Source organism: Eptesicus fuscus, chromosome 12 (assembly GCF_027574615.1).
Source record: "Eptesicus fuscus isolate TK198812 chromosome 12, DD_ASM_mEF_20220401, whole genome shotgun sequence".
Lineage (NCBI taxonomy): Eukaryota > Metazoa > Chordata > Mammalia > Chiroptera > Vespertilionidae > Eptesicus > Eptesicus fuscus.
The window spans coordinates 18,723,753-18,750,863 of record NC_072484.1 but is presented as its reverse complement, the minus strand read 5'-3'; the positions used below and the strand labels follow the sequence as shown (position 1 = coordinate 18,750,863).

Below are 27,111 nucleotides of genomic sequence, written 5' to 3'. Positions count from 1 at the left end.
TTTTCTGTGAAATATCTTTTAGACTAACCCAGTGATTCTCAAACTTTAATATTTATTGGAGTCAAATATACATTAATATTTGAATTAAAAACAGAATAATGTATTTTAAAGGTGTTTTAAAAGATTTTCAGAGTTCATTTTGAAGATATATATTTTTGCTCCTATGTAAGATATGACTTCACTAAAAAACAGATGGTGACAGCGATTCATGTGGAATAGCACATGATCATATTTGGAGAAGGCAATGACACTCAAGAAAGGCAATGTGAAAGAATTAACTTCCAATTCATAAGCAACATAGTGAGGTTCTTTTTCAGATATTAGCAGGTTTAAATTTTATAGAACCCCTCAGGGTGTTAATAAATGCTCCTTATAAAAAGAGCTCAGGAGTAAAAAATTTTTAGAAACCACAATGTTTGACAAAGTTAAGTAGTTTCTACAGTACAGGACTTCTCAGAGCCTTTAACATGCTAACTTGCATTGAGAAGCTCAGAAGAGATAGAAGCATAAGGCATTTCTAACATAAATTGACTAAATAGTATTTTTTAATTTTTTTGTTACATTTTCTTTAACAATATATAGCTTAGGAAAAAATTCCACATCCTATCCAAAAGAATAAAAGAACAGTATAAAGCTTTGATGTCAATAAATCACACTTTTACATTATAAAATAAGCAATGATAAAATTACTTTTAAAAGCAGGGCCTTGGTTTCTTAAATTTATGATGGTACAATGTTATTGAGGAAACATTCTCCTAAGTTTCAGAAAAGGATGTAGTCTATCATAGTTTTTGACAATAGATTTTCATGAGTTGAAATGTGTTGTCCTTCCTCATGCCTAATGATGTTTGCTATTATCTATTGCTCCCATCACTAGTCCCAGAGAGTTATATTTTTTGAGACAAAGAGACAGAGAATGTCTCAGAACTGCTGCATTCCTTAACAAAAAGAAAGGAATAATTGGCTAGCTAGGGGTAAAAACTGGAACACTTTTAAATCAAGTACAAAGACAAGGTTTCCTAGTAAGCATTGATGACATTTAATGGAAATATGTCTTCCCATTTCATTTAGCAATTGGCCCTGATACTTTGCAGTGGATGTGTCAAATTGAAGTGGAAAGGCAAACAGGTTATTTTCCTCAGGAAGAGGGAGAGTCACAGTCACATACACTTGTATGCATACACAAAAACACACATGCATGTGCATGCACACACACACACACACACACACACAGTTCTGAGATCCCACACAAATCTGTGCAAATCTGTACAAGACAACATTTATCTCCGTTTGAGCTATGATTTATGATGTTTCTCTGATACATCATAAAGATTTAAGACTTTCAAAAAACATATTTCAAATGATATTAAACTGCTTCAGTTTACCTCAACTATCCATCAATGTTATCTAAGCCAACCACATTTTGAAGCAGAATGTTCACTCAATCTCTATCCTAACCATTTACTGAGACAAACATTGCTGTCAACCACTTCTTCAGAGAATGATAGACTACATCCTTTTCTGAAACTTAGGAGAATGTTTTCTCAATAACATTGTACCATCATAAATTCAAGAAACCCAGTCCCTGTTTTTAAAAGTAATTTTACCATTGCTTATTTTGTATTATAATAGTGTGATTTATTAACATCAAAGCTTTATACTATGTTCTCTTATTCTTTTTGGATAGGATGTGGAATGAAGGCCTTTTAACAACTACAAGCACCAGGCACTGGGTTGCTCTGAGTCTGTCTTTTCAGGTTCAGGAAAATAAACAACCATCTTTTTCCATCCTGCAGATATAAGCTTTCTGCATTATGGAGTTCCTTCTAACCAGAAGTGCTATTATAGATCAGTCTGAACTAGAGAACTTGGATCTCCATCTAATTAATTATTACCTAAGGCTGATGTTTACCACAATAACCAGGGGGAGCTCAAATGAACCCTTCCTCACAACCATCTTCCTCATCTTGACAACACTCTATATCTATGGTCAAAGCCCCTTAACAATGCCTGCCCAGTGATTCCTCCAAGGTTAAGCTAAGAGAACTCATCAGACTCTGTTTCTATTTTATTCATTTTTTTATTTTTTTGATTATATATTGTTTAAACTATTACATATGTCTTCTCATTTCCCCATTGACCTCTCTATGGCCACCCACAGCCCCCAGCACATGCCCTCAACCCCCTAGTGTCTGTGTCCATTGGTTACGCTTATATGCATGCATACAAGTTCTTTGGTTGCTCTCTTACACCTCCCCCCTCACTGTCCCCTGCCTTCCCTCTGAGGTTTGATGGTCTATTCAATGCTTCTCTGTCTCTGGATCTATTTTTGTTCATCAGTTTATGTTGTTCATTATATTCCACAAATGAGTAAGATCATGTGATACTTATCTTTCTACAACTGGCTTATTTTGCTTAAGCATAATGCTCTCCATGTCCATCCATGCTGTTGCAAATGATAAGAGTTCCTTCTTTTTTACAGCGGCATAGTATTCCATTGTGTAGATGTACCACAGTTTTCTAATCCACTCATCTCTTGATGGGCACTTACGCTGTTTCCAAATCTTAGCTATTGTAAATGGTGCTGATATGAACATAGGGGCGCATATATCCTTTCTGATTGGTGTTTCTGATTTCTTGGGATATATTCCTAGAAGTGGAATTACTAGGTCAAATGGGAGTTCCATTTTTAATTTTTTGAGGAAACTCCATACTGTTTTCCACAGTGGCTGTACCAGTCTGCAATCCCACCAGCAGTACACGAGGGTTCCTTTATCTCCACATCCTCGCCACACTTGTCGTTTCTTGATTTATGATAGCCATTTGACAGGTATGAGATGGTACCTCATTGTCATTTTGATTTGCATCTCTCAGGTGATTAGTGACTTTGAGCATCCTAATATATAAAAACCCTGGGTCGCAACGTCTAGTAACAACCGAGGCTCCACCAACCAGAAGTCAGTCCTGCAGTCAATGCTGGGTTGCCGTAGCCACCCAGCGTTGACTGCTTCCACTGCAGGCATGGTGCCCCCAAACTGACTGCTGAGGAGGCTGCAAATCAGGGCCAGAGACAGTCCTGAAGAGAGAAGCAGGGACTGATCCGTTGCCTTTGTGGCCGCTTTGGATCAGGATTTGCCTCTCTCTTTCTCTCTCAGTCTGGCCAGCAGCCTCACCTCCATTTCTCTCTAGGCCTCCACCGGGGCTGCTGATTAGCCCTGCCTTTCTGATCAGGCCCCGTTTATAGGCTCAGAGACACTGGCTGGCATAGAAACTGACCAATCAGAACCAAATGTGGGTCAACTGTGAGGAGCCAATGGCTGCCTATGAGGTGGAGCTTTTGACACTGACTTGCATTGGCTAATCAGAACCAAATTGGCCTGCAGGGGAGGGCAGTTGGGAGCAACCAGACCGGCAGGGGAGGGCAGTTGGGAGTGAGATCAGGAAGGCAGAGGCAGTTGGGGGCGAGAACAGGCCAGCAGGGGAGAGCAGTTGGGGCAATATCAGGCTGGAAGGGGAGGGCAGTTAGGAGCAATCAGGAAGGCAAGCAGAGGCAGTTAGGGGTGATCAGGCAGGCAGGCAGGTGAGCAGTTAGGAGCCACAGGGATCGGGCCTAAACCGGCAGTCGGACATTCCTCTAGGTGTTCCTGATTGGAGAGGGTGCAGACTGGGTTGAGGCAACCCTGCCCTCCCCCCGCCCGTGCATGCATTTCATGCACCGGGCCACTAGTGTTTTCATATGTCTCTTGGCTTTCTGTATGTCCTCTTTCAAAAAGTGTCTATTTAGGTTCTTTGCCCATTTTTTTTATTGGATTGTTTATCTTCTTTTTGTTAAGATGTATGAGTTCCCTATAAATTTTGGACATTAGATCCTTATCAGATATAACATTGGCAAATATATTCACCCATGCAGTGGGCTTTCTTGTTACTTTGTTGATGACTTCTTTTGCTGTGCAGAAGCTTTTTATTTTGATGCAGTCCCATTTGTTTACTTTCTCCTTAGTTTCCTAGGAGCTGTATCAGTAAAGATATTGCTACTACATATGTCTCATATTACGCTACCTATGAATTCTTCTAAGATTTTTATGATTTCTGATCCTATGTTTAAGTCCTTTATCCATTTTGAATCTACTTTCATATATGGTGTAAGTTGTTAGTCTAGTTTCATTTTTTTGCAGGTATCTGTCCAATTTTCCCAATACCATTTATAGAAGAGACTGTCTTAACTCCATTGTATGCTCTTGCTTCCTTTGTCAAATATTAATTGAGCATAATGGCTTGGATTGATTTGTGGGTTCTCTGTTTAGTCCCATTAGTCTATATGCCCGTTCTTGTGCCAGTACCAGGCAGTTTTGAGAATGGTGGCTTTGTAATATAGCTTGATATCTGCTATTGTGATCCCTCCAACTTTGATCTTCTTTCTCAGGATTGCTACGGCTATTCAGGGTGTATCTTTTATCCCATGTGAATTTTTGGAGATTTTGTTCTAGATCTGTAATATCAATATTAAAATTGATATTTTAATGGGGATTGCTTTGAATCTATAGATTACTTGGGGTAGTATGGACATTTTAATGATGTCGATTCTAGCAATCCATGAACATGGTATATTCTCCCATTTGTTTATGTCTTCCTCTATCTATTTGTTCAGTGTCCTTTAGTTTTCTAAGAACAGGTCTTTTACCTCCTTAGTTAAGCTTATTTGTTGCAACGGTAAGTGGTATTGTTTTCTGTTGTTGTTGTTGTTGTTGTTTTAGTTTCTCTTTCTGTGAGTTCATTATTGATGTATAAAAAAAAGTTATGGATTTCTGGGTGTTAATTTTGTATCCTGCCACATTGACAAATTCATTTATTAAATCTAATAGTTTTTAAAGGAGTCTATTGGGTTTTCTATGTACAATATCATGTCATCTGCGAATGACAGTTTTACTTTTTCAATTTGGATGTCTTTTCTTTCTTCTTGTCTGATCTCTATGGCTAGCACTTGCAGTACTATGTCAAACAGTAGCGGTGAAAGTGGGCATCCCTGTCTTATTCCTGTTCTTAGGGGAAATGATTTTAGTTTTTGCCCATTGAGTATGATGTTGGCTGTAGGTTTGTCATATAAGGCTTTTATTGTGTTGAGGTATGATCCCTTTATTCTCACTTTTCTGAGAGTTTTTATCAAGAAAGGATGTTGGATTTTGTTAAATGCTTTTTCTGCATCAATTGGTATGATTATGTGATTTTTGTCTCAATTTGTTTATGTGATGTATCACGTTTATTGATTTGCAGATATTGTACCAGCCTTGCATCCCTGGAATAAACCCCACTTGGTCATGGTGTATGATCTTTCTAATGTAATACTGGATCTGATTTGCTAGAATTTTGTTGAGGATTTTAGCATCTATGTTCATCAGGGATATTGGCCTGTAATTCTCTTTCTTTGTTGTGTCTTATGTGGTTTTAGGATTAGGGTAATGCTGGCTGTATAGAAAGAGCTTGGAAGTGTATCTTCCTCTCGAATTTTCTGGAATAGTCTGAGGACATTAGGTTTTAGTTCTCCTTTAAATGTTTGGTCAAACTCCCCTGTGAAGCCGTCTGGCCTAAGGCTTTTGTTTGCTGGAAGTTTTTTGATTACTACTTCAATTTCTTCCATAGTTATAAGCTTATTCACATTTTTTTATTCTTCCTAATTGAGTTTTGGAATGTCGTATTTTTCTAAGAATATGTCCATTTCTTCTAGATTGACAAGTTTGTTGAAATACAGTTGTTCATAGCATTTTTTTTTTACAATCCTTCCAATGTCTGTGGGGTCTGTTGTTACTTCACCTGTTTCATTTCTGATTTTATTTATCTAGGTCCTTGCTCTTTGCTTCTTGGTGAGCCTGGTTAGAGGTTCATCAATCTTATCCTTTCAGAGAACCAGCTCTTGGATTTATTGAACTTTTTGTATATATATATATATATATATATATATATATATATATATTTTGGGGGGGGGGTCTCTATGTAATTTATTTCCACTCTGATTTTTATTATTTCCTTCCTTCTGCTCACTCTGGACTTTTCTTGTTGCTCTCTTTCTAATTCTTTAAGTTGTAGAGTTAGATAATATATTACCAGTTTTTTCTTATTTTTTTTGAGGCAGGCCTGTAATGCTATGAACTTCCCTCTCAGGACTGCTTTCACTGTGTCCCATAGATCTTGGGTTGTTGTTATTGCATTGCCATTTGTTTCTAGGATGTTTTTTATTTCTACTTTGATCTCTTTGGTAACCCAATAATTGTTTAATAACATGCTACTTAGCCTCCAAGTGTTTGATTCTTTGTTTTTATTGTAGTTGATTTCTAATATTATGCCATTGTGATCTGAGAAGATGCTTGTTATGATATCAATCTTCTTGAATCTGAAGAGACTTTGCCTTGAGAACCAATATGTGCTCTATCTTTGAAAATGTCCCACGTGCACTTGAGAAGAATATATATTCTGTAGCTTTGGGGTGAAATGTCATGAAGATGTCAATTAAGTCCACCTGATCTAGTGAGTCATATAAGATTGCTGTTTCTTTGTTGATTTTTTGTCTAGAGGATTTATCCAGTGATGTCAATGGGGTATTAAAGTCCCCTACTATGATTGTGTTGCTTTTGATCTCTCCCTTGATATCTTCCAGAATTATTAATTTATTTATTTGGGTGCACCTGCATTGGGTGCATATATGCTTACTAGAGTTATATCCTCTTGTTGTATTGATCCCTTTAGTATTATGAAGTGGCCTTTCTTATCTCTTGTTATGGCCTTCATTTTGAGGTCTATTTTGTCAGATATAAGTATTGCTACCCCATCTTTTTTTTTCCATTTGCCTGAAAATATTGTTTCATCCCTTCACTTTCAGTCTCTGTGAGTCCCTTGTTCTGCGGTGGATCTCTTGTAGACAGCATATACATGGGTCATGTTTTCTTATCCATTCAGCCACTCCATGTCTTTTGATTGGAGCATTTAATCCATTTACATTTAAGGTTATTATTGATAGGTACTTGTTTGTCACCATTTTTAATCTTTATGCCTGTGTTCCTTCTTACTTTTCTATTTCTTTTACAACAATCCCTTTATCATTTCTTGCATTGCTGCCTTGGTAGTAATAAACTCTCTTAGTCTTTGTTTTTGTCTGCGAAGCTCCTGATTTCCCCTTCAATTTTGAATGATAGCCTTGCTGGATAGAGGATTTTTGGATTCAGTCCCTTGCTTTGTATCACTTTGTATACTTCATTCTATTCCCTTCTGGCCTGGTGTTTTCCTGTTGAGATATCATTTGATAATATAATGTGAGATCCCTTAGTAGGTAACTCTCTGTCTCTCTCTTGCATCCTTTAAGATTCTCTCTTTGTTGTTAACATTTGCCTTTGTAATTACAGGGTGTTTTGGTGTGGGTCTTTTTGGGTTCATCTTCTTTGGCATTCTCTGTACTTGTGTAACATTTTTTCTTCCCCAAATTAGGGAAGTTTTCTGTCATTATTTCATCAAATAGTTTTACTAATCCTTTCCTCCTCTTTTTTTTTCCTTCTGGCACCCCTTTTTATACGGATGTTACTTCATTTCATATTGGCCCAAAGCTCTGTTAGGCTCTCCTCCTACTTTCTAATTTTTTTCTCCAATTGCTGTTCAGATTGGGTGTGTTTTTTCCTATCCTGTCTTCTAACTTGCTAACTCTGTCCTCCACTTCTTCTAGTCTACTGTTGACTTCTGTTTTTTTATTGTAGCCATATCATTATTGATTTCCTCTTGATTCCTATATAATTGTTGATTTTCTCATCCAGCCAGTTAGGAACTGTATGACCCTTACTCTGAATTCTTTTTCTGACATATTACATGCCTCTGTTTTTATTTAATTCATTTTCTGGTGATTCCTCCTTTTCTTTTTTGGGGGGGTTGTTTCTTTGTCTCCCCGTTTTTGCTCTCACCGAAGGGTTCAGGATTTAGGTGGTGTGGGGCCTGTGGCTGAAGCCACAGACTTGGCAGAAAGATTGTGCACTCACTCCAAGAGTCACCATCACCAGAGGGCACAGGCGCCGGGTCATGCAGTACCTGTGGCTGAAGCTATGGGCTTGGCGGAAGGCTTGTGCACTCTGAAACTCACCAGAGGGCCCAGGTGCCGGGTCATGTGGGGCCTGTGGCTGAAGTGGTGGGTTGATGGGAGAAGTGCACATTCAGTGGCTCACAAGAGGCTGCAGTCCCAGATAAGGTAGTAGGGTCTTTTGCTGGAGTGGCTGTAGGGTCCAGGATGGTGTCTGAGGCCAGTCTGCTCTGTTTCTATTTTATAACCTGAGACAGTGTCTCCTAAGCATCAATTCTTCCATCTCCACGAATGCCTTTCCCCTCCTCCTACTTAATTGGTCTCCTCACTGAACCACACTTCCCACTCAACAATCTCCCTTTTTTATCAAGTATAAAAAAACCTGGGCCCTAACTGGTTTGGCTTGGTGGATAGAGCATTGGTCTGTGGACTGAAAGGTCCCAGGTTCCATTCCGGTCAAGGGCATGTATGTTGGTTGCAGGCACATCCCCATTAGGGAGTGTGCAGGAGGCAGCTGATTGATGTTTCTCTCTCATTGATGTTTCTAAGTCTCTCTCCCTCTCCCTTTCTCTCTGTAAAAAATCAATAAAATGTATTAAAAAAAAAAAACTGGAATTCGCTTTTGGTCCACATTGGTGACCATATGCCCTGGGTTTTTATGTACAATTCTTACTCCAAAGATTTCATCTTCTTATCAAACTATAAAATGGGATTTATGGGAAGAAAATAATAATTAAAAAAAAAAAAACTTTTCCCTGAGCAAAGACTATCAACCCATAGGAAACTAGATTTGACTATTGTCCCCACAAGTATTTTTGCTAGGGTTTCAGGAGAAGAAAAAAAAACAGAGTTGAAATTTTTAAAATAATTACTGTATTCTTCTCCCTCAGTATATCTTTTCTGTCATGTCATCTTTGCTAATTTCTCCTTTATTTTGAAAATCCTTTCAGCAGTAATAACATATGTGTACTGACAGCTTCATCCATAGATTCTATAGTTTTATTGAATAATAATGACCCTTTAACAATAATTAATATTCTCCAGAAATCATCTCATTTAATTTTTTCAATGACTCTTTGAGATGCAGTATACATTAGGTACTGCTAGCTGCTGTAGCACAAACATCAAACTTACACAAGAGAAATTATTTTCTTACCTAATATAATTCACAGTGAGAGGTCATATTCCTTGCAGTCATTCAGGGACTCAAGATGGTAGATGCTTGTGGTCCCCAAAATTGTCCTGAGTCTTGACATCCAGTGGGCAAATAGGAGAGAGAAAGGGTTGCAGAGGAGGTTTTTATGATCAGACCCCAAATTGGCCCACATCACTTCTCCTCACTTTCTATGGGCCAGAACCCATTCATATGGCCCTATCTAACTGCAAGGGTGGTCTTCCTTCATCCTGCAAGTTCCTCCTTTCTGTAAGACTACACAAAGGAAATGGATTTGAATAGCTACTCATTTTTTTCCCAGAGACAGGAGGATTCCCCCCCGCCCAAAATTGTACAAATAAGAACCAAGATTCAACCTGGGTAGCTTACCCACGGTTACCTACACAAGTAGTGAGTGCTGAAGAATAGATTTGAGCTTGCAACATTTAAAAAATAAATAAATAAAAACTACCCATTTCTCAGTTTTGTTTTATTTGTTCTCTTATGCCATAAGTCTGCTATGAACACACACACACACACACACACACAAACATGTACACATTATTAAGTCTTTATGGGATGTCAGTTAATCTTGCAGGGAAAAAATGAATGTAAATATTAGGTTTTTTTTGTGTGTGTGTGTGTGTGTGTGTTTTTCATTTCTTTTATCAAGGACAATTGTATGTGTTAAATTGCCTACTGTTTTTTAAAATAACTAATGCCTAGAACCAAATGACAATATATTCAGATTTTTGCATGCTGTTTTTATACCGAACTCACTCTATCATTTGTATAATGTTTTTATCTTTCCTTACATTTGAAGTGGTTAGTGGTTACCTCAAATATGACACCTGTCATGACCAGCAGGGTCTTTACATAAGCTAATAAATGTGAAGGTGTCACAATGGAGGCTCAAACAGAACTGTAATTCATGGATTTGCTTATTGGTTTTCCTAGTGGCAGATATCTTATTATATGTGGTCTAGGATTTCACACAGCTGGTTTTAATGAATCCAAGGTCAAGTGTATATATTTTAACCCTATGTGAATCAGCTAACCTTATATAGTCAAAGTTCATGATCATATTAATCCTTGAATATGATCTCATTTCAAAAGTCGAGTAAAAAGTGACAGCTCCTAAGGTCTACTGACATTACCAGGCAAAGTAAAATAAACATCACAGCCCACTCCTTCTGAAATCCCTATAATCCTATCTAATAATAGACAAATATGCAAATTACCATACCTCCGACACACCCACAAACCATGCCCACAAGCCACACCCATCATCCAATCAGAGTGAGTATGCAAATTAACCCAAACCAAGATGGCTACAGCCACAGAGAGCAAGGTTTCCTAGGTAACAGAGGAAGCCAAGCTTTCTGCCTGCCCTTGCCAGGCCTAAGCCTCCACTCGAGCTACAAAGTTTCAATTATAGAAGGTAAACAAATTCAAACAAATGGCGGCAGGATGGAGCTTGAGAGAGCAGACCAGGGTTGCTGCCAGCAACAGGGGAAGCAAAGCTTTCCGCACACCCTGGCCAGGCCCACCCGCTTAAGGCAACAAAGTTTCAATTATAACCCCAACACAAATGGCTGCCAGCCTCGGAGGGAGCCCCAGGCTTGGCTCTGCTCCAGGCTACAAAGTTTCAATTGTAGAAGGAAAATAAATTCCAGATACCAGGGCCTCTGCTTGGGTTGCCAGGGGGCATGGCCAGCCTGCAAACCACCACAGGCCCCTCGCTCAGGCTGCCCTACACCCCAAGGGAACCCCCACCTGATCCGGGCCGCCCTTCAGGGCAAACCAGCTGGCCCCCACCCCTGTACCAGGCCTCTGTTCTATCTAATAAAAGAGTAATATGCAGATTGATCATCACTGCAACACACAATATAGCTGCCCCCATGTGGTCAAAGATCCTGCCCCCATGTGGACACAAGATGGCCACCACAAGATGGCCAGCAGGAAAGGGCAGTTGGGAGGCACCCTGCCTGCAAGGAAGGGTAGTTGAGAGGGACCAAGCCTGCAAGGGAGGGCAGTTGGAGGTGATCAACCCTGCAGGAGATGGCAGTTAGGGGTGACCAGGCTGGCAGAGGAGGGAAGTTGGGGGCAAACAGGCTGGCAGTAGAGTGGTTAGGGGGTGATCAGGCTGGTAGGCATAAGCAGTTAGGGGCAATCAGGAAGGCAGGCAGGCAAGCAGTTGGGAGCCAGCCGCCCTGGATTGTTAGAGGGATGGCCGACTGCCCGTTGATCCCACCGGGATTGGGCCTAAACGGGCAGTCGGACATCCCTCAAGGGGTCCCATATTGGAGAGGGCACAGGCTAGGCTGAGGGACAACCCCCCTCTGTGCACAAATTTTGTGCACTGGGCCTCTAGTACCTTTATATTTCCTCAAAATAAAATGCAAAGACCTAACTATAATTTGTAAGATGCACTATTATGAACTCGCTCCCCCTTCCATTTTTATCTCACAGGATCCCCTTCAACTCACTTTGCTGCAATCTTGTCGCAGCCTTCTCTGAGCATGTTTTGACCCTCTACACCTCCATCCCAGCCTCCTCATCATTACTTCATAACACTTCCCACTGTTTGTAACTAGGCAAAATTCTTTTTTCCTTTTATGTACTTACCTTTTGTCCATCTCTCTCCATTGTAACTTAGGTTTCATGGTGGGGTTGGGGAGACAGTATCTGTGTTATCCATCATTTTATTCCTTGTGATTAGTACACAGTATGGCCTACAGAAAATTCTATTTGAAATGTATCAGTGTTTATGATTATCGACAGATACATATTGGGTTTTAACTTTTCATTAAGAACTTATGTGATATGAAGAAAAATATATATTCTTTCCCTTTGAGGAATTTACAGTCTAGATGAAAAAAAAAATAAAACATGCTGGTGTGTGTTACATAGCTGATATCAGCAACAACAATAATAATGGCAGTTGATATTTATCTAACTCTTATTATATACCAAATTCTAGTCTAAGAATTTTACATGGTTTCACTCATTCTACCCTCACCTATGATATTAATGTAATATCATTCCACTCTACAGACAGAGCAATAAGTAAATATTCTGAGGCCACAAATCTGGGTTGCAAGACAGTTAAAGAGAGACAGAGAATGACAAATACTAAGGAAGGATTGCATGAAACATATTAAAGGAGCTTGGAATTAAGGAGCATCACGGGCCTGAAATTATCTGTGAAATATAGGAAGAGAATATGATATTTGAGCCAGGATCTGAAAGATGCACAAATGTAATGAAGTAGAAAGAAGCTCTTTTTGGGGGAATAAGAACATTCATGAAACATTAGAAATAAGACACATACAAAAACCTATTTAGGTACAATGAATAGATCCACGTGGCTTAAATGTTGGCTCCATCCATCCACTCATTAATTAGAGCCCTGATTATAGAGAACTCTGAATGTCAGGCTAAGAAATTTGGGTCAAATAAACATAAAGCAAAAATTTTCAACCATTGGATATTGTTTGGGTTTAAATAGGTTTTTTTTTTAGTGTGGTAGTTTTTGATGAATTTATCATTCTCTTTTCTCCCTTAATTCCTTCTCAGAACATCCTCTCTCATTATACCTAATTAGACTCTTTTTTTCTTTCCAGCCATCGCTATTAGCATGTGTAGATGCTTCCTGTAAGCCCAGCGTGATTTTCTGGTTTCTGATGAACCATCCTTTGGCACGTTGCCATTTCCATCCTCATAACTTAGGCCTTCAAACATGTCTTCAATTATTTGTATAGCCCAGCCAGCATGGCTCAGTGGTGGAGCATCGACCTATGAACCAGAAGGTCATGGTTTGATTCCCCGTCAGGGCACATGTTTGGGTTGTAGCGATCCCCATTGTGGGGCACACAGGAGGCAATGATTCTCTCTCATCATTGATGTTTCTCTCTCTCTCTCTCTCTCTCTTCCTTTCCCTTCCAGTCTGAAATCAATAAAAATATATATTTTTTAAAATATATTTGTATCAGTCAGGCTAATACTAAATTATCTAGAATAGCACTGTCCAACAGAAATGAATATGAGCCACAAATGAGAGTCACATGTGTAATAAAATTTTCTATTAGCCACATTAAGAAATAACAAAATAAATGTTTTAATAACATATTTCATTGAACCAATATATCTAAAATATAATTTAACATATACAGTAGTCAATATAAAATTATTGATGAGATATTTTACATTTTTTGTACTAAATCTGTGAACCCCAGCACATATTTTACAATTGCAAAGCTTGTTATTCAGACTTACAACATTACAAGGACTCACTGGCCATGTGTCTGGGGGCTAATGTATGGAGCAATATCTAGAACTAGCTTGAGAGGAATATGTTGTAGCAATGATTTATTACTTTTAGTAGTAAAGCTTTATTCTTTCGGAGCTTTTGCTTGTAGTATTTGATGGAAGCGCTATGATATGTATGACCGGGGCCTTTCTTGATACTTGCTCAGGCTTTTTTCTAGATACATGTGAAGCTGCAAGGTCTTTCAGATTTTTAAACAGTAAGATCCAGTATATCTAATATTAAGGTGGGGATGCTCTGAAAATGGCTCTCATGTCTTCACATACTGATGTGGACTCACAGATTCAGCCGCATGTGGAGCTCTGTGTCGTTCCTCACCACATACAAGATGCTGTCCCCCCTGCAACAGAAAATACATGAGCAGTTCATAGGGTTACTTTGAAAACCCTATCTTAAATGAAAGTTTACTTAGATAGAGAAAAGTAATGCACACAGATGGGCTTTGCTTAACAAATTCAATATATTTTAGCGTACTTCTTACAGTAGTCCCTGGAGCAGCAGGATCAGCATCCCCTGGAGCCTGTTAAAAATGCAAATTCTCAGGCCCCACTCAGACGTATGCCCTCAGAAACTCTGGGGTAGGGGCCCAGGCGTCTGAGTGCTAAAAAGCCTTCCTGGGTACTCTAATATTTAAGAACCACTGTAGTAAAAAAATAATAAGTTGGGGCAAAGTATGGGAAGGCAGCAAATGTTGGATGTTTGGTAAGAGAAAAAAATTTTCACTCTTCACATAAGGTTACCTTAGGATCTGTTGACATTGTCAGCATTCTTAATGCAATTAAAATCCACTTTCACAAGCAACAATATGAATTAATTTTGCCAATGTTATGTTGAGCAAAAGAAACCAGAGTAAAAGACCATATATTGTGTATAATTCAATTTGTAGACAAATTGGCTTTGGTTAACAAATTCAATATATTTTAGCTTTACTTTTCTTGATGAAAAGTTATGAATTCAAATATTTTTTACAAAAAAACAAACATGAATGCAACTCTTTACAAAAGTTTTTAGTATGTAAATAACATACCTTGTAACAACATTCTCCCCCTCCATTGCCCCACTTAAACAACAAATAGAGATTTCCCCTTTTTTTGAAACTTATTCATATTGTTCTCTCTACCATAAACAAGGGTTAGACCCAGTTAGTACTTCTCGGGGTTAGAGGATAAAGGTAAGCTGCTCTCTTGTGTCTTATTTAATTAAGGTCCTTCTCTCCCTCTTGGTCTCTGCTCAGTGTCATCCTTTTCTTTTTCTCAGCAGCCTTCAGACCTATTTCTAGCAATTGATTAAGTCATTACAATAAAGTGGCCTCAAACAGGATCCTTCCAAGGCGATCTAAAATATTTCAAGAGCCCAGCCAGTGTGGCTCAGTGGTTGACCATTGACCTATGAACCAAGAGGTCAAGGTTCGATCCCTAGTTAGGGCATATGCCTGGGTTGCAAGCTTGACCCCCAGTAGGGGGCATGCAGGGGGCAGCTGATCAATGACTCTCATCATTGATATTTCTATCTCTCCCTCTCCCTTCCTCTCTGAAATCAATAAAAACATATTTAATAATAATAAAATAAATAGCCCTAACTGGTTTGGCTCAGTGGATAGAGCGTCAGCCTGTGACTCAAGGGTCCCAGGTTCGATTCTGGTCAAGGGCATGTACCTTGGTTGCGGGCACATACTCAATGGGGTATGCAGGAGGCAGCTGATCGATGTTTCTCTTTCATTGATGTTTCTAACTCTTTATCCCTCTTCCTTCCTCTCTGTAAAAAAGCAATAAAATATATTTCAAAAAATAAATAAATAATCCAAAAGACAGAGAGGCTTCAAGTCCCAAAAGAATGAAATGCTCTCCTGGGGATGATGAAAGGACAGAGTGGAAATTTTGGAGCTGATGATTTTATCTGGTGTCCCCTTACATCTCACAATAGACGGCCATCAGGCCAATTGCTTCATCTGGTAATACACTGTCCCTGATCAGATGTGTTACCCCAGAAGTGATGCAGGGAGCAGTAGAATAGCCTGTATGCAGCAAAGGGGTGGGGGATGTGAGGGTGGCCTAAATTGGATGCATGTTCCAGAGAGAAGTACTTACTAACCTAAAATTTTTACTGATTCTATTTTCAATGGCACATTATCAGGTAAGGTCACAAAATAGGAGGTGACCACAAATATGTGTTTAAAAATTATTCTACCCTGCACAGTAGACTTTTTGGGTCTGTAAAAACAAAGCTACTTCTCATTCTCTTCAATATTAGCACAGCAGAGATTGTTGATTATTAAACTACTTATATTATTTTTTGAAACTTATTGACATAGCTCTCTACCATAAACAGAACTGATATTCTGCCACTATACCAAGTGATTTTGAAAGACTGAAATAGTTACATGGTTTTTGGCAAACAATGACTTAATTTGCAAGTAATTCCCCTCACCATGACACCACCATCCCAGACACACCAGCGGCCTCCTTGACCTTGTCCCAGTGCTGTGGATATCCCATTCTGATTGGTGTACTCTAATGCCAGTTATAAAGTGCTTAGACTGTAACCCCAGATTCCCTTATCACTTCTTTATCCATCCAAACACTGACTACATGATGCAATTTAGGGGCTGATGAAAATTGACTCAAGAGAATTGGCATGGGAAAAGGGAACCTCACATTTAGGGAAAATCCCATTTCCAACTCTGTTTTGAGACTTTGTTCTGATGTACAACAGGAATACCAGCTTGAAAGCTAATGTTCAAAAGTTATATAAGTCATCCAAATGGCCATGTGCACAACTGCTTATGTCAGTGTTAAGGACAGAATGTTTGTTTCCCCGAAACACAAACAAATGTTATAAGTTGAACCCTAGCCAATGTGATGGTACTTGGAGATGGGATCTTTGGGAGGGAGTTAGGGTTGGGTTTTATGAGGTCCCAAAGGTGCGGCCCTTATGATGGAATTAGTGGCCTTATTAAGAAGAGGAAGAGAGAGAGAGAGATCTCAATTTCTGTCTCTCCACACATACACACTGAGGAAAGGCCATGTGAGGACATAAGAAGGCATCCTTCTGAAAGCCAAAACAGGTTCCTCATTAGAAACAGAGTCAGCCAGTACCATTTCTTACCTCCAGAACTATGAGAAAATAAGTTTCTGTTGGTTAAGCCACCTCATCTGTGCTATTTTGTTATGGCAGCCTGAGCATACTAATATAGTCAATCATTGCATTAGGAAAATCTATAATAATGCTTTCTGGACCTTATAGTTAAACCTAGTCTAAATTAGTAGCAGATTAAAATAAAACTTTGCTAGAAATAGAAAATAGCACTTTTAAGTTAATCTTAGTATACTTCCCAAGGTCTCCATAAACTAGCATTGTACAGTATTTTGTTTTAATTTTTTTCTCAGTTTATGAGGCAAAACATTGCCCTCATCATACCAATGCCTCTCTACACCCCATTTCCTGTAATGCCAGATACCACCTGATTTTTTCTCCACCAGGGTCATTCTTGAAAATGAAATTTACTGAACTTGTTTTATTGTGCATGACAAGGCTAGTGCCCTCTTTAACTTTCTCTAAGTTTCTGCATCCAGTATCTTTCAATCTGTGTACAAGGTGCATGAGGGTGCTGTATATTTGAAATGCTCAAAAAGGTGAGTGTTTAAAAAATGGATCTAAAAGAATGCCATACTTCTTAAAATAATATTTGTAGAAAAAAAGAAACATATTTTAGCAATGTTTAAAGTATATATACACATTATGATTAAATAATGAACTTTTAACAACCATAAAGTAAATGAGCCAAACTCTTTTGAATTATGCAAAAATGACACATGTTGAGGTTACCTCAGTTGGTAGAAAAATCTGAGAGTGGAGAAATCATTTTGACAGCCTCATGAACTGGATCATTTATTTGAGAGGCAGCAAAAGCTCAAGCAGTTCTTCTAGACACTCAAAACTTCTCCAACAGTCATCCACTGACGAAGTATCCTAGATTTTCAATACCTTTCTACTCTTATGAAGCTACCAGGTAATCCTTATGCTTCTTTGTTCTACCTCATTCATGATTTGTGTTTCCCCCCTTCGCTTTCAGTGAATCTCTGCCTTTACACCACTCTACACTTTAAAACTTTCTTTGTAGAAGTTATCATGAAACACTCCAGGACAAAGGAGCTGATGGATTCCTTTCATCATCATAAGATATTAATTCTCTCCTGATAGGTGGAACTCTCATGATAGGCTACCTTAATGTCTGTTGGCCAACCTGTAGACAACTTCCCAGGGCTCAACCCTCACAAATCATCTGTGGTCCAGCTCTCAGGATTATGTGGTGCCAAATATGGCAACTTCTTCCCCTCCTTAGGTTGCAGACACTTTTCCCAATGTTTCCTAATGAAAGGCGGCATGGTATAAGAGTCAGTAGTGTAGAGTGGACATTTACAGTTTTGCTATTAAGTAGCAGGAGACAGGTTAGTGACTATCTTGGTTGTCTTAGTTTGGGTTCTCCAAAAACAAGTCCTGAGACAAGGATGTGGGTGCAGTTGGTTTATTTGGGAGGTGATCCCAAGAGGCACAGGTGAGGGGTAGGAAAGTGGGGCAGGGAAAGGAGGATAGCCAATAGAGAGCACATTACTGAGCAGGTTACTGCTGAGGGGAACTGGGATGCCATTTCTCTAAGGCAGTGGTTCTCAACCTTTCTAATGCTACGACCCTTTAATATAGTTGCTCATGTAGTGGTGACCCCCAACCATAAAATTATTTTCATTGCTACTTCATAACTGTAATGTTGCTACTGTTATGAATCATAATGCAAATATCTGTGTTTTCCGATGGTCTTAGGCGACCCTGCTAGCGGTTCTCAACCTGTGGGTCATGACCTACAGGTTGAGAACCACTGCTGTAGAGCCTAAGACCTTCGAAAAACAGATATTTACATGACGATTCATTAACAGTAGCAACATTACAGTTATGAAGTAGCAATGAAAATAATTTTATGGTTGGGGGTCACCACAACATGAGGAACTGTATTAAAGGGTCACGGCATTAGAAAGGTTGAGAACCACTGCTCTAAGGGATGTTTAGAATGTATTCCACATTGTCTCCCTGAGGGGTGAGTGAGGAAACTGGAGTTTTTACCTTCTGGATCCTTTGGGGAGGTTTAGCTGACATGGATTATTTCTATTCTAGCTACTCTAGCTCTAGAGCTCAGAGATGGGAGCAGGCTGAGAAAAAGCAACAGAAAGGAGGGTGGAGTGGATCCAGTCTTGGGATACGCAGCACAACAACAACATAAGATTATTTAGAATGGCCAGAAATTGGATTCCATTGGAATGTCTGATGAAAGAGGCAACAGTAAAATATCTTGTGGTAGATCCACACAGTGAACCACTTGATAGCCATCCATATTATAGCATGTGGGAAAGATATAGAAAAACAGAAAAAAAATGAACACAACCATTTTCATTTGGATGGGTTTGTGGATCCTTCCGGGGGGGGGGGGACGGGGGGGGGACAAATAGGTGCTAATGAGCAGTCATCCAGGTCTTTGAAGCTCATGTAAAATGAGTGACTCCCATAAAGAGCCCAAATGCTTATCTTAGTGTCCACATATGGCTCATCACTTGGGGAAAAAAAGACAACTTTTCCTCCAAGAGGGTGAGTTATGTTTCATACCTTGAGGACTGTAGGGAACCACTGGCTCTCAGCAGCAAGAGGTCCTGGTATCTCAGCCACACTCTCCAAGTATCTGGCTATAAACAACCTAAGACCAGGAGTTGAAGCATTTATAACTCTGGAAACAAACTCTGTCCTCTTCCTCAACTTGTCCATGAAATAAAATAACTGAGAAGTAGTTGCCAGGGGCTAGGTTGTAACCAGGCTCAGAGTTAGGAGCAAAAAAGCCCTCATCATTTCTCCTTTGAAGAAGGTTCCCTTGGTAGTACAGTCACAAAAATTTGTCAATAGCGGATGGAATGAAACCAAAGTTTAAATAAAACACTTGTATTCTTCCACTTGATTTATAGATGAACATTTAATAAATTCCAAGTCAGTTTATATTTAAAACCATAGCTACTTTACATGTCTGTGGCCTGGTCAGATTTTTTTTTTTTAATGTCAAAAAAGCCTGCAGTGGGAGGCTTAGCAAGGCAGAGGGAGGCAAGAAGAGAAAGGAAGCAGAAGGATGGAAGTCAAGGAGAGCAGGTCACAGACAACCAAAACAAGAGCAGATTTGCCTTTGTTTACTTTGCCAAAGGGGAAAAATTAACTTGATGGAAAGGGTAATTAAGCATTTCTTTTTCCATCATGTTCCAGCCCAGCTTCATATCCAGCTGTTCTGTTTTACATGGTGATGATTCTTCATCGACTTGCGGAGTTAGCGATGACCAGTGTGGCACTGACATCACATGGCGCTACTTCTCCCACTGTTGACCTTTATTTTATAACTAGGTAGTAAAAGTCTCAGAGTGAGAACTGTCCAACTGAGGTAGTTGGATAATGAGGGAAGCCTGAGAATGTTTACAGAGAAGTGTTGTTCTAAACAAAGATAATTTGAGCAGATTAGCATTGTATGGTATTTGAGAGAAATTATCTGCCTCACCACCCTCAGTTCCTAGGTGCAGAAACTGAGATGGTGTAATGGGCATGGGTTGTCCCAGAGCTGCAAAGCTTGTAGTTATAAATCTAGAATCCTAACCCCAAGCCAGTGTCCATCCCAGCATGACTGATTTTCCTATTTGCTCATATTTTCAATAACAACCTACAGATGAATATCACCTCCAATGTAAGCATGAGCTGGTTTACACAAATGTATCATTTGGAATTAAAAATATGTTTTGTTTTGTTTTTAGCAGAAACAAAGTTAGTAGTGCATGATGGTAGTTTTCCCAGCATCTTCTCAAAACTGTTAGTGCCTGGATTCAATAACTCTGGGAGTGATTGGCCGCCTTCTAATGGGGGTTAATGAGAGCATAATGAAGATAAATGACTGACCATAGTTCATCAGGCCTCCCGATGCTCAAGACAACGTCCTGTCTTGTGGACCCAGTTAGTTTTCAGTTAAATATCATTTAGCGTTGTATATCCACCTTCAGGGGACCAAGCACAGTTCAGATCATGGTCATCTGAATACTCTGGGGATGCATTACAATACATATGTTTCCTATATAGAGGGATAGCCAACTGAAGAGGTTCAATGAAGCCAGAATCGGCTGTGGAGACTCTAGTTTATTGTAGATAAGCACACTCTTCAATGAAGAAAAAGCTATTTTATTCTAGTTGCTTCCATAATAAGCCAGTGATTCAACATGCAGGCCAGAATAAATTGCTTAGTATAATCGCATCAGTTTATAAGAATCAAAGGAAATCCAGGTTTCTGTGCAACTTTTACGTCAAGCTAAGGTACATGTGGGCGGATGTTTACATGTTACAGAATGAGAATGTTTTACATATAGGTGTTTTATATAGGGTTTACTATTTTGTTCAGACCCATTAGAACTGTTTCACCAAAATGACCTCCTGCCACTACTCTAGTCATCAGGAGCAACATCTTCTTATAGGTGGCTTTTGTATACCTCCTGGCTTGAAAATGTCTTCAAAGACAGTTAATCATCCATACAGATTTTCACACGCTGGTTACCTCTAGATTTGATGCAAAGTCTTTCTTGTGAATTGGCTTGTCTTCCTCATTTATTAAACACATCTCTTTATTTTTTGGCTATTTCTTCAAGCCAAATCTTCCTTAAAAATTCAAGAATTGCCATAACTGATGAATTAATGGAGTGGGCAACAAGTTCTATTGCTACTTTCGTAAAATAGTCCTAAAAATCTTTTGTAAGATGTCAATGTCATTGGGCATTAGGATATGATTGTCTAGTAATTTTTAAGCTTGTTGAGGTCATATGAGAATATTATGGAATGTATTTTCTCCCAGAAAAATGAACATATGAATGAATGTATGCACACATTTTTTTTTTCATATCATTTCTAAAGGGCTTGTGGACCTCCTAGAATCTATTCAGAGGTCACCTCACATTAAGAAGTTTTGTGCTAAGGGAATGGACTTTTTTGAAAAAAAAAATAGCATTTATTTTTATTTATAGTTTAGATGTGTTTATTAAAAATTCAATAGTTTCATCATTCATCATCACAGCTTAAATCTATACATATACTATTCTGTGTAGATGTGTAATTGACTGCATTAAAAATAACCTACATTTTTGCCCTAGCTGGTTTAGCTCAGTGGTTAGAATGTTGGCCTGAGGACTGAAGGGTCCCAGGTTCAATTCCAGTCAAGGGAACATGCCTGGATTGTGGTCAGTTCTCAGTAGGGGTCATGTGGGAGGCAGTCAATCAATGATTCTCTCATCATTGATGTTTCTATCTTTCTCTCCCTATCCCTCTCTGAAATCAATAAAAATAAATAAAAAAAATAAAAACCTACATTTTGGAATTTATGTTTGTGTTTTTTTAGTTTTAATCTAGTTTAAATTTTCTTTTAAACTCTTTCAACTTTGTAAATGAGGATATTTTTCAAATTTATGAAAGTATTTATTTTTTTCATCTTAAAAGATAACCTAGCTTAAGAACTTTGGCTTGACTATTCAATTTGATAATACATTTGAAAAAATGATCTAATAGGATATTGGCCTTAAAGACTTTCAAAGTCAGAATCTAAATATAAATTTAATTCCAGTTCTCTGCTATTAAAATAAAATATACTGAGTCTCAGAATTAGATAATAACTCTTACTTTTTTAAAACATTGTCACATGGTAATTTTTGGAATCAAGTAAAATGTGAAAGGAAATAATAATTAAAAAATAAAAAACTTCATAGAGCCGAAACCGGTTTGGCTCAGTGGATAGAGCGTCGGCCTGCGGATTCAAGGGTCCCAGGTTCGATTCTGGTCAAGGGCATGTACCTTGGTTGCGGGCACATTCCCAGTGGGGGGTGTGCAGGAGGCAGCTGGTCGATGTTTCTCTCTCATCGATGTTTCTAACTCTCTATCCCTCTTCTCTTCCTCTCTGTAAAAAATCAATAAAATATATATTTTTAAAAAAAACAAAAACAAAAAAAAACCTCATAGACACATTTACCAGAGGGAAAGAGGGTGGGGAAAAGTAGAAGAGGGTAAGGAGGCAATAAAAGATGATAAAAGGAGACTTGAGGTGGTGAACACACAATGTTAATATACAGATGATGTATTATAGAATTGTACACCTAAAACCTGTATAATTTTATTAACCAATGTCATTCCAATAAATTCAATACAAATAAATAAAAATTGAAAACTTTGAACCCAATGTGATGTAAGAATTTAGTATATACAAATACATTTTCCATGGTCATTAATAGAACTTACAAAGAAATCATAAGCCCTTTTAGTGACCATGGATACTGCATATATGTTCATTCTTTGTCATTATGAATACTAATATTGTATACATGTACAATGCAGCTTTAATCACCTCCTAAGTAAAAAAGTCCCTCTGTCATTTCAAACCTGCAAGCAAGTGTAATGTAATGGGATGCCTGATTTAAAACATTGAGGATCTAAATTTAGCTGAGGTTTATGAGACTGGAAATTAATTTAGCCTTTTTACTAGAGGAACCATTGTAACAATATTCCATAGCCACCTGGTTAGCAGTGGATTCTGTCATGTTCTTTACTTGCTACTCTGCTTTGTTGCTGTACATACAGCATGTGTGTGTATGTGGAAACATATTTAGAGAATAGGCTCACATACAAGACAAAATGAACGTGGAGTCATGTTGATATGAATGAAATCCTTGGCATTACTTAAAGGTGTATATCTCTATACACATAGAATATACTCCAATGCCATATCTATGATGCATAGTCTTTCATATAATTTATTTCTGAAATTAGAATAGCTTCTTAGAATTGATAGTGTATTATAGTTCATTTGGTTGTATTTATTTCTAATGCTACACACAAAAAAATATTGCAAATAACAATTGATCGAGTCTTGGATTCAATAAATTACATTGTATAGATTAGAGCACATAAGGTCAGAAGGTGCCTTAGCAATGTTACAGCAACTCCTTAAAGGAATTGAAATTTAAGGATCAATTCATGTGCTAAAGATTCAGATTTTGGTGACAAAACAGGTACAGTCTATTGATTAGCTTTTCAAATACTTTGACCTATCATATGTGAATCATTAGATCATAAATTTGTAAAATCAATGTAAATCACTTTTAAGACATTTCTTTTGTAATACTTATGTAAATATTCATGTAAATTAAAAAGCATAATGAATTATTGAGAGTAAATTGTAACTATGAGCAAAATGTACACAAGACCATATGTTGAATGATATATATCATTTTTATAAACAAATCTAAAACATTTTCAAAACTAAAATTTAGCCTAATCCACATAGTACCTTTTTCAATTGTTCATTTTCAGTGTTAATGTGGGGGGAAAAAAGTATTCAAAGGCTATTTTTTAAACCACTTGTTAGATTCAAAATTAAGAAGACATATTTTAATGGCAGCTGGTTTAAAACAATTTGACATGAGTGCAGTAACAGTTTAGAAAATGTGTCTATGCTTAGATTTGCTTCCAAATTTGGACTTTGAAACTTTTTGTCAGTCTTAGAAATAAATAAGAAGCTGTGCAGATAATTAAACATTTGCCTTGGGGGATTTATCTGCAGTTAATTAAAACCATACACTTTGGGTGGATACTTGCTTCACTGGTTATTAAATTTGAATCATATGTTAACTACCCAGTTTTCTCACTTGTCCATCAAATGTTTCTTGTGGAAGGTTCAAGAAACAAATTTTCTCATAATATTCCAAGCTACATTGTTTAAAGCTATCCCCTAGTTTGGAGAGGGATAGAGAAAAAGGGAAAAGAAACAAACAAACAAAAAAAGATGATTTACTTTAGATTCCACCTAAATCAGCTCTGTTAGGGCTGAGCAATATGAGCTCAGGAGAGACCCCATTTGTAAGTTTTAGAGGTGCCATTCTACCATCCCCAGATTTCTTCATGACCATGTGCTTACAAGATTAACCCATGATTTTCTACCTATATCTTTGTATTACTACCCTTTTAGCTGCATGGAAAATATCCATTAGACTGTACCCTCTATGAGGGCAGAAATTTGGTATTTTGTTTACTGTAGACTCCCCAGAATCAAGAACAGTGTCTGGCATAGAACTGACCCTTAATAAAGATTTGTAGAATAAATGGAAGACCTATTTTCTATTTCCCTGCTGAACTACTCACATGTTCTTTATGGTGGTTTTTTAAGGAGCCTCCAGAGAGTTCTCAAACATCTAACAGGGGACACTTTCTAGCTTTGCAAGAGTCCACAGTCATTGGAAACCTTTTAGCCATTGTCAAGTACATCATATGACCAAAAAAGAACTTATGCTGATCGCAGGTTTAAATGTGCTATACAAGGGTGAGGATGAAATCACCCAGAATAGGAGGTTTACATCCCCCCTTTGCCATTGTTCTACTGTGTTTTTTTTCTCAGTTCCTGAGAAAGATGAATTTAATTACCACTGGATTTCAAATGTCCACGTGTGGCTTTCTTCCTAACTCAAGACCCCCATATATGAACAACTACAGTAATGGAAGCATTAAAATTATATATTCTTTTAATTTCTCTATTTTGCCTTCTTTTCATATTCTTTTGCACAATTCTCCTAAAACTTTCACTGATGTATAAAGCCTGCTTATATTTTCTTCTTTGTTGCTATATATATATATATATATATATATATATATATGTATGTGTGTGTGTGTATATATATATATATATATATATATAATATATCAACAAACTCTACCATCTTTGCTTTGCAAACTTTGTAGAATAAATGAAAGACCTATTTTCATTTATTCAGATATATCATGTAATATTTTCAGAAAATTGTATTTATTGGTGAAAATATGTAAGTATTTTAATGGTATTTAAAAAATAATAAGTTCTATCCCCCAAATATAAATCTATAGTATTAGTGCTGGAAGGTGCTCTCTTTTCTTTAATTTCATTAAAAATGCTGACTGGAGGTTTTATTTGTTTGTTGTGTCAGATTCTGCAAAAGATGACAATATTGCAAAAGACAGTGAAGTAACAGATCATTCAGTGTGTGACCAAGATCATCCCAATGGTAAGTTACGAGGTCCTTTTTCAAGTTGTTGTTGTTGTTGTTTCTGCTGTAGAATATTACATTTTAGAAACTCGGATTTTAGTTTTCTGGAAAAAATGGAATCTGGTAGTATTTTATTAGAGCTGAATACCATGTGATTAGTAGTAGCCACATTTAGAAGAGGCATTTGCTCTCCATAATCCTCATCACTCATTACATTTGTGCAAGTCTGCCTTTATTTATTTCTTTTTACTGCCTGAACTCTACAGTCATTGAGTTTACAACTACTGATATTAGGATATAATATCAATGAGAATAAATGTGAGACATATAGAAAATAGATCCAGGATATTAGAGCTACATATCCTTGGAATACCAGGAAGAGAGACAGACCAAACAGAAATGAAAAATAACAAAAAAAGTTTTCCTAAAGCAAACCAGTTCCTCTATCCAAAACACAAAAGTACATATTATATTTATGGGGAAAGATAATGAAAACACAAAGGAGAACAGAAACCTACAAGGGCTCATGAAATTTATGGAGATCAATGATAAAGAAAAGCTTTTAAAGCAAATGGGAAAGTCAAAATCAGATTAAAAACTAATCACCAAAATCAGATTACCCTTAGCTTTCTTCTTCCACAACTCTAAACAGTAGAAGAAAATGGAGAAACATTTCCAGAGCTCTAAATAACACAGTTTCTATATTTAGTGAAATTATTATTCATGCATGAAGTCAAGAGTAATATTTTCTCAGTAATATAAAGATTAAGAAAATATACCACCCAAGTATTCATTCTGAATAAACTAACAGAGGACTGTGCAAAAACAATAAATATAGAAAGGAAGGAAAACTTCAAGCTTGAGAAAGGTACAGTTAAGAATGACTGTATGATAAGAGACTCGTTATATGTATGAAAATGTTGCAGTAATTCTTTCAAATTAGTATCAAATATCTTATTCAAATGTTTGCTTTTACCTTTAAAAACTATAGTATAGGGTTTTTTATAATGGCAAAGTTGGAGACACTTTGCTCTTAGTAATAAAACTTTAAATAAATTAGACCATTACTCCATTATTCTCACTGAAGACAACCTAAAAAAATATGTGTATATATCTCAAGAGAGACAGAGACAGAGAAAGCAAGAGTCTGTTTAAAGGCATCAGAGAGGCTTAAGATATAGAGTGTTGTCTGGATGGCTTATAGGAGCAAATGGATATCCAGAGATGTAAGTTCAGAATTTGAAACTGTTTTTACCTTAAGGCATTTGCTAATTCTTCAAAAGCTATAATGAGTCACATTGCTCAGAAGTATAAGGGGCTCTGATAAACCCCCTGTTTCTTGGGTTGAAACCCCAAAGATATGTACCCTAGCAGGAAGAATGAACTAGCAGTAGATCAGCCTTCTGAAAGACTGCTGATCAGCTTTAAATCATCTCAATCCCTCAATTAAATTAAAACCAACCCA

At 37.6% G+C, this 27,111-nt stretch overlaps 1 protein-coding gene across 1 annotated transcript in view; it reads left to right on the top strand.

Annotated features, from left to right (window-relative positions):
- Positions 1-27,111, top strand: part of MACROD2 (mono-ADP ribosylhydrolase 2) — a 1,996,248-nt gene that overhangs the window by 1,884,537 nt on the left and 84,600 nt on the right. The window contains exon 14 of the mRNA XM_054724198.1: positions 25,587-25,664. Within this exon, the coding sequence (XP_054580173.1) occupies positions 25,587-25,664 (78 nt within the window). The remainder of the gene's footprint in view (positions 1-25,586; positions 25,665-27,111) is intronic.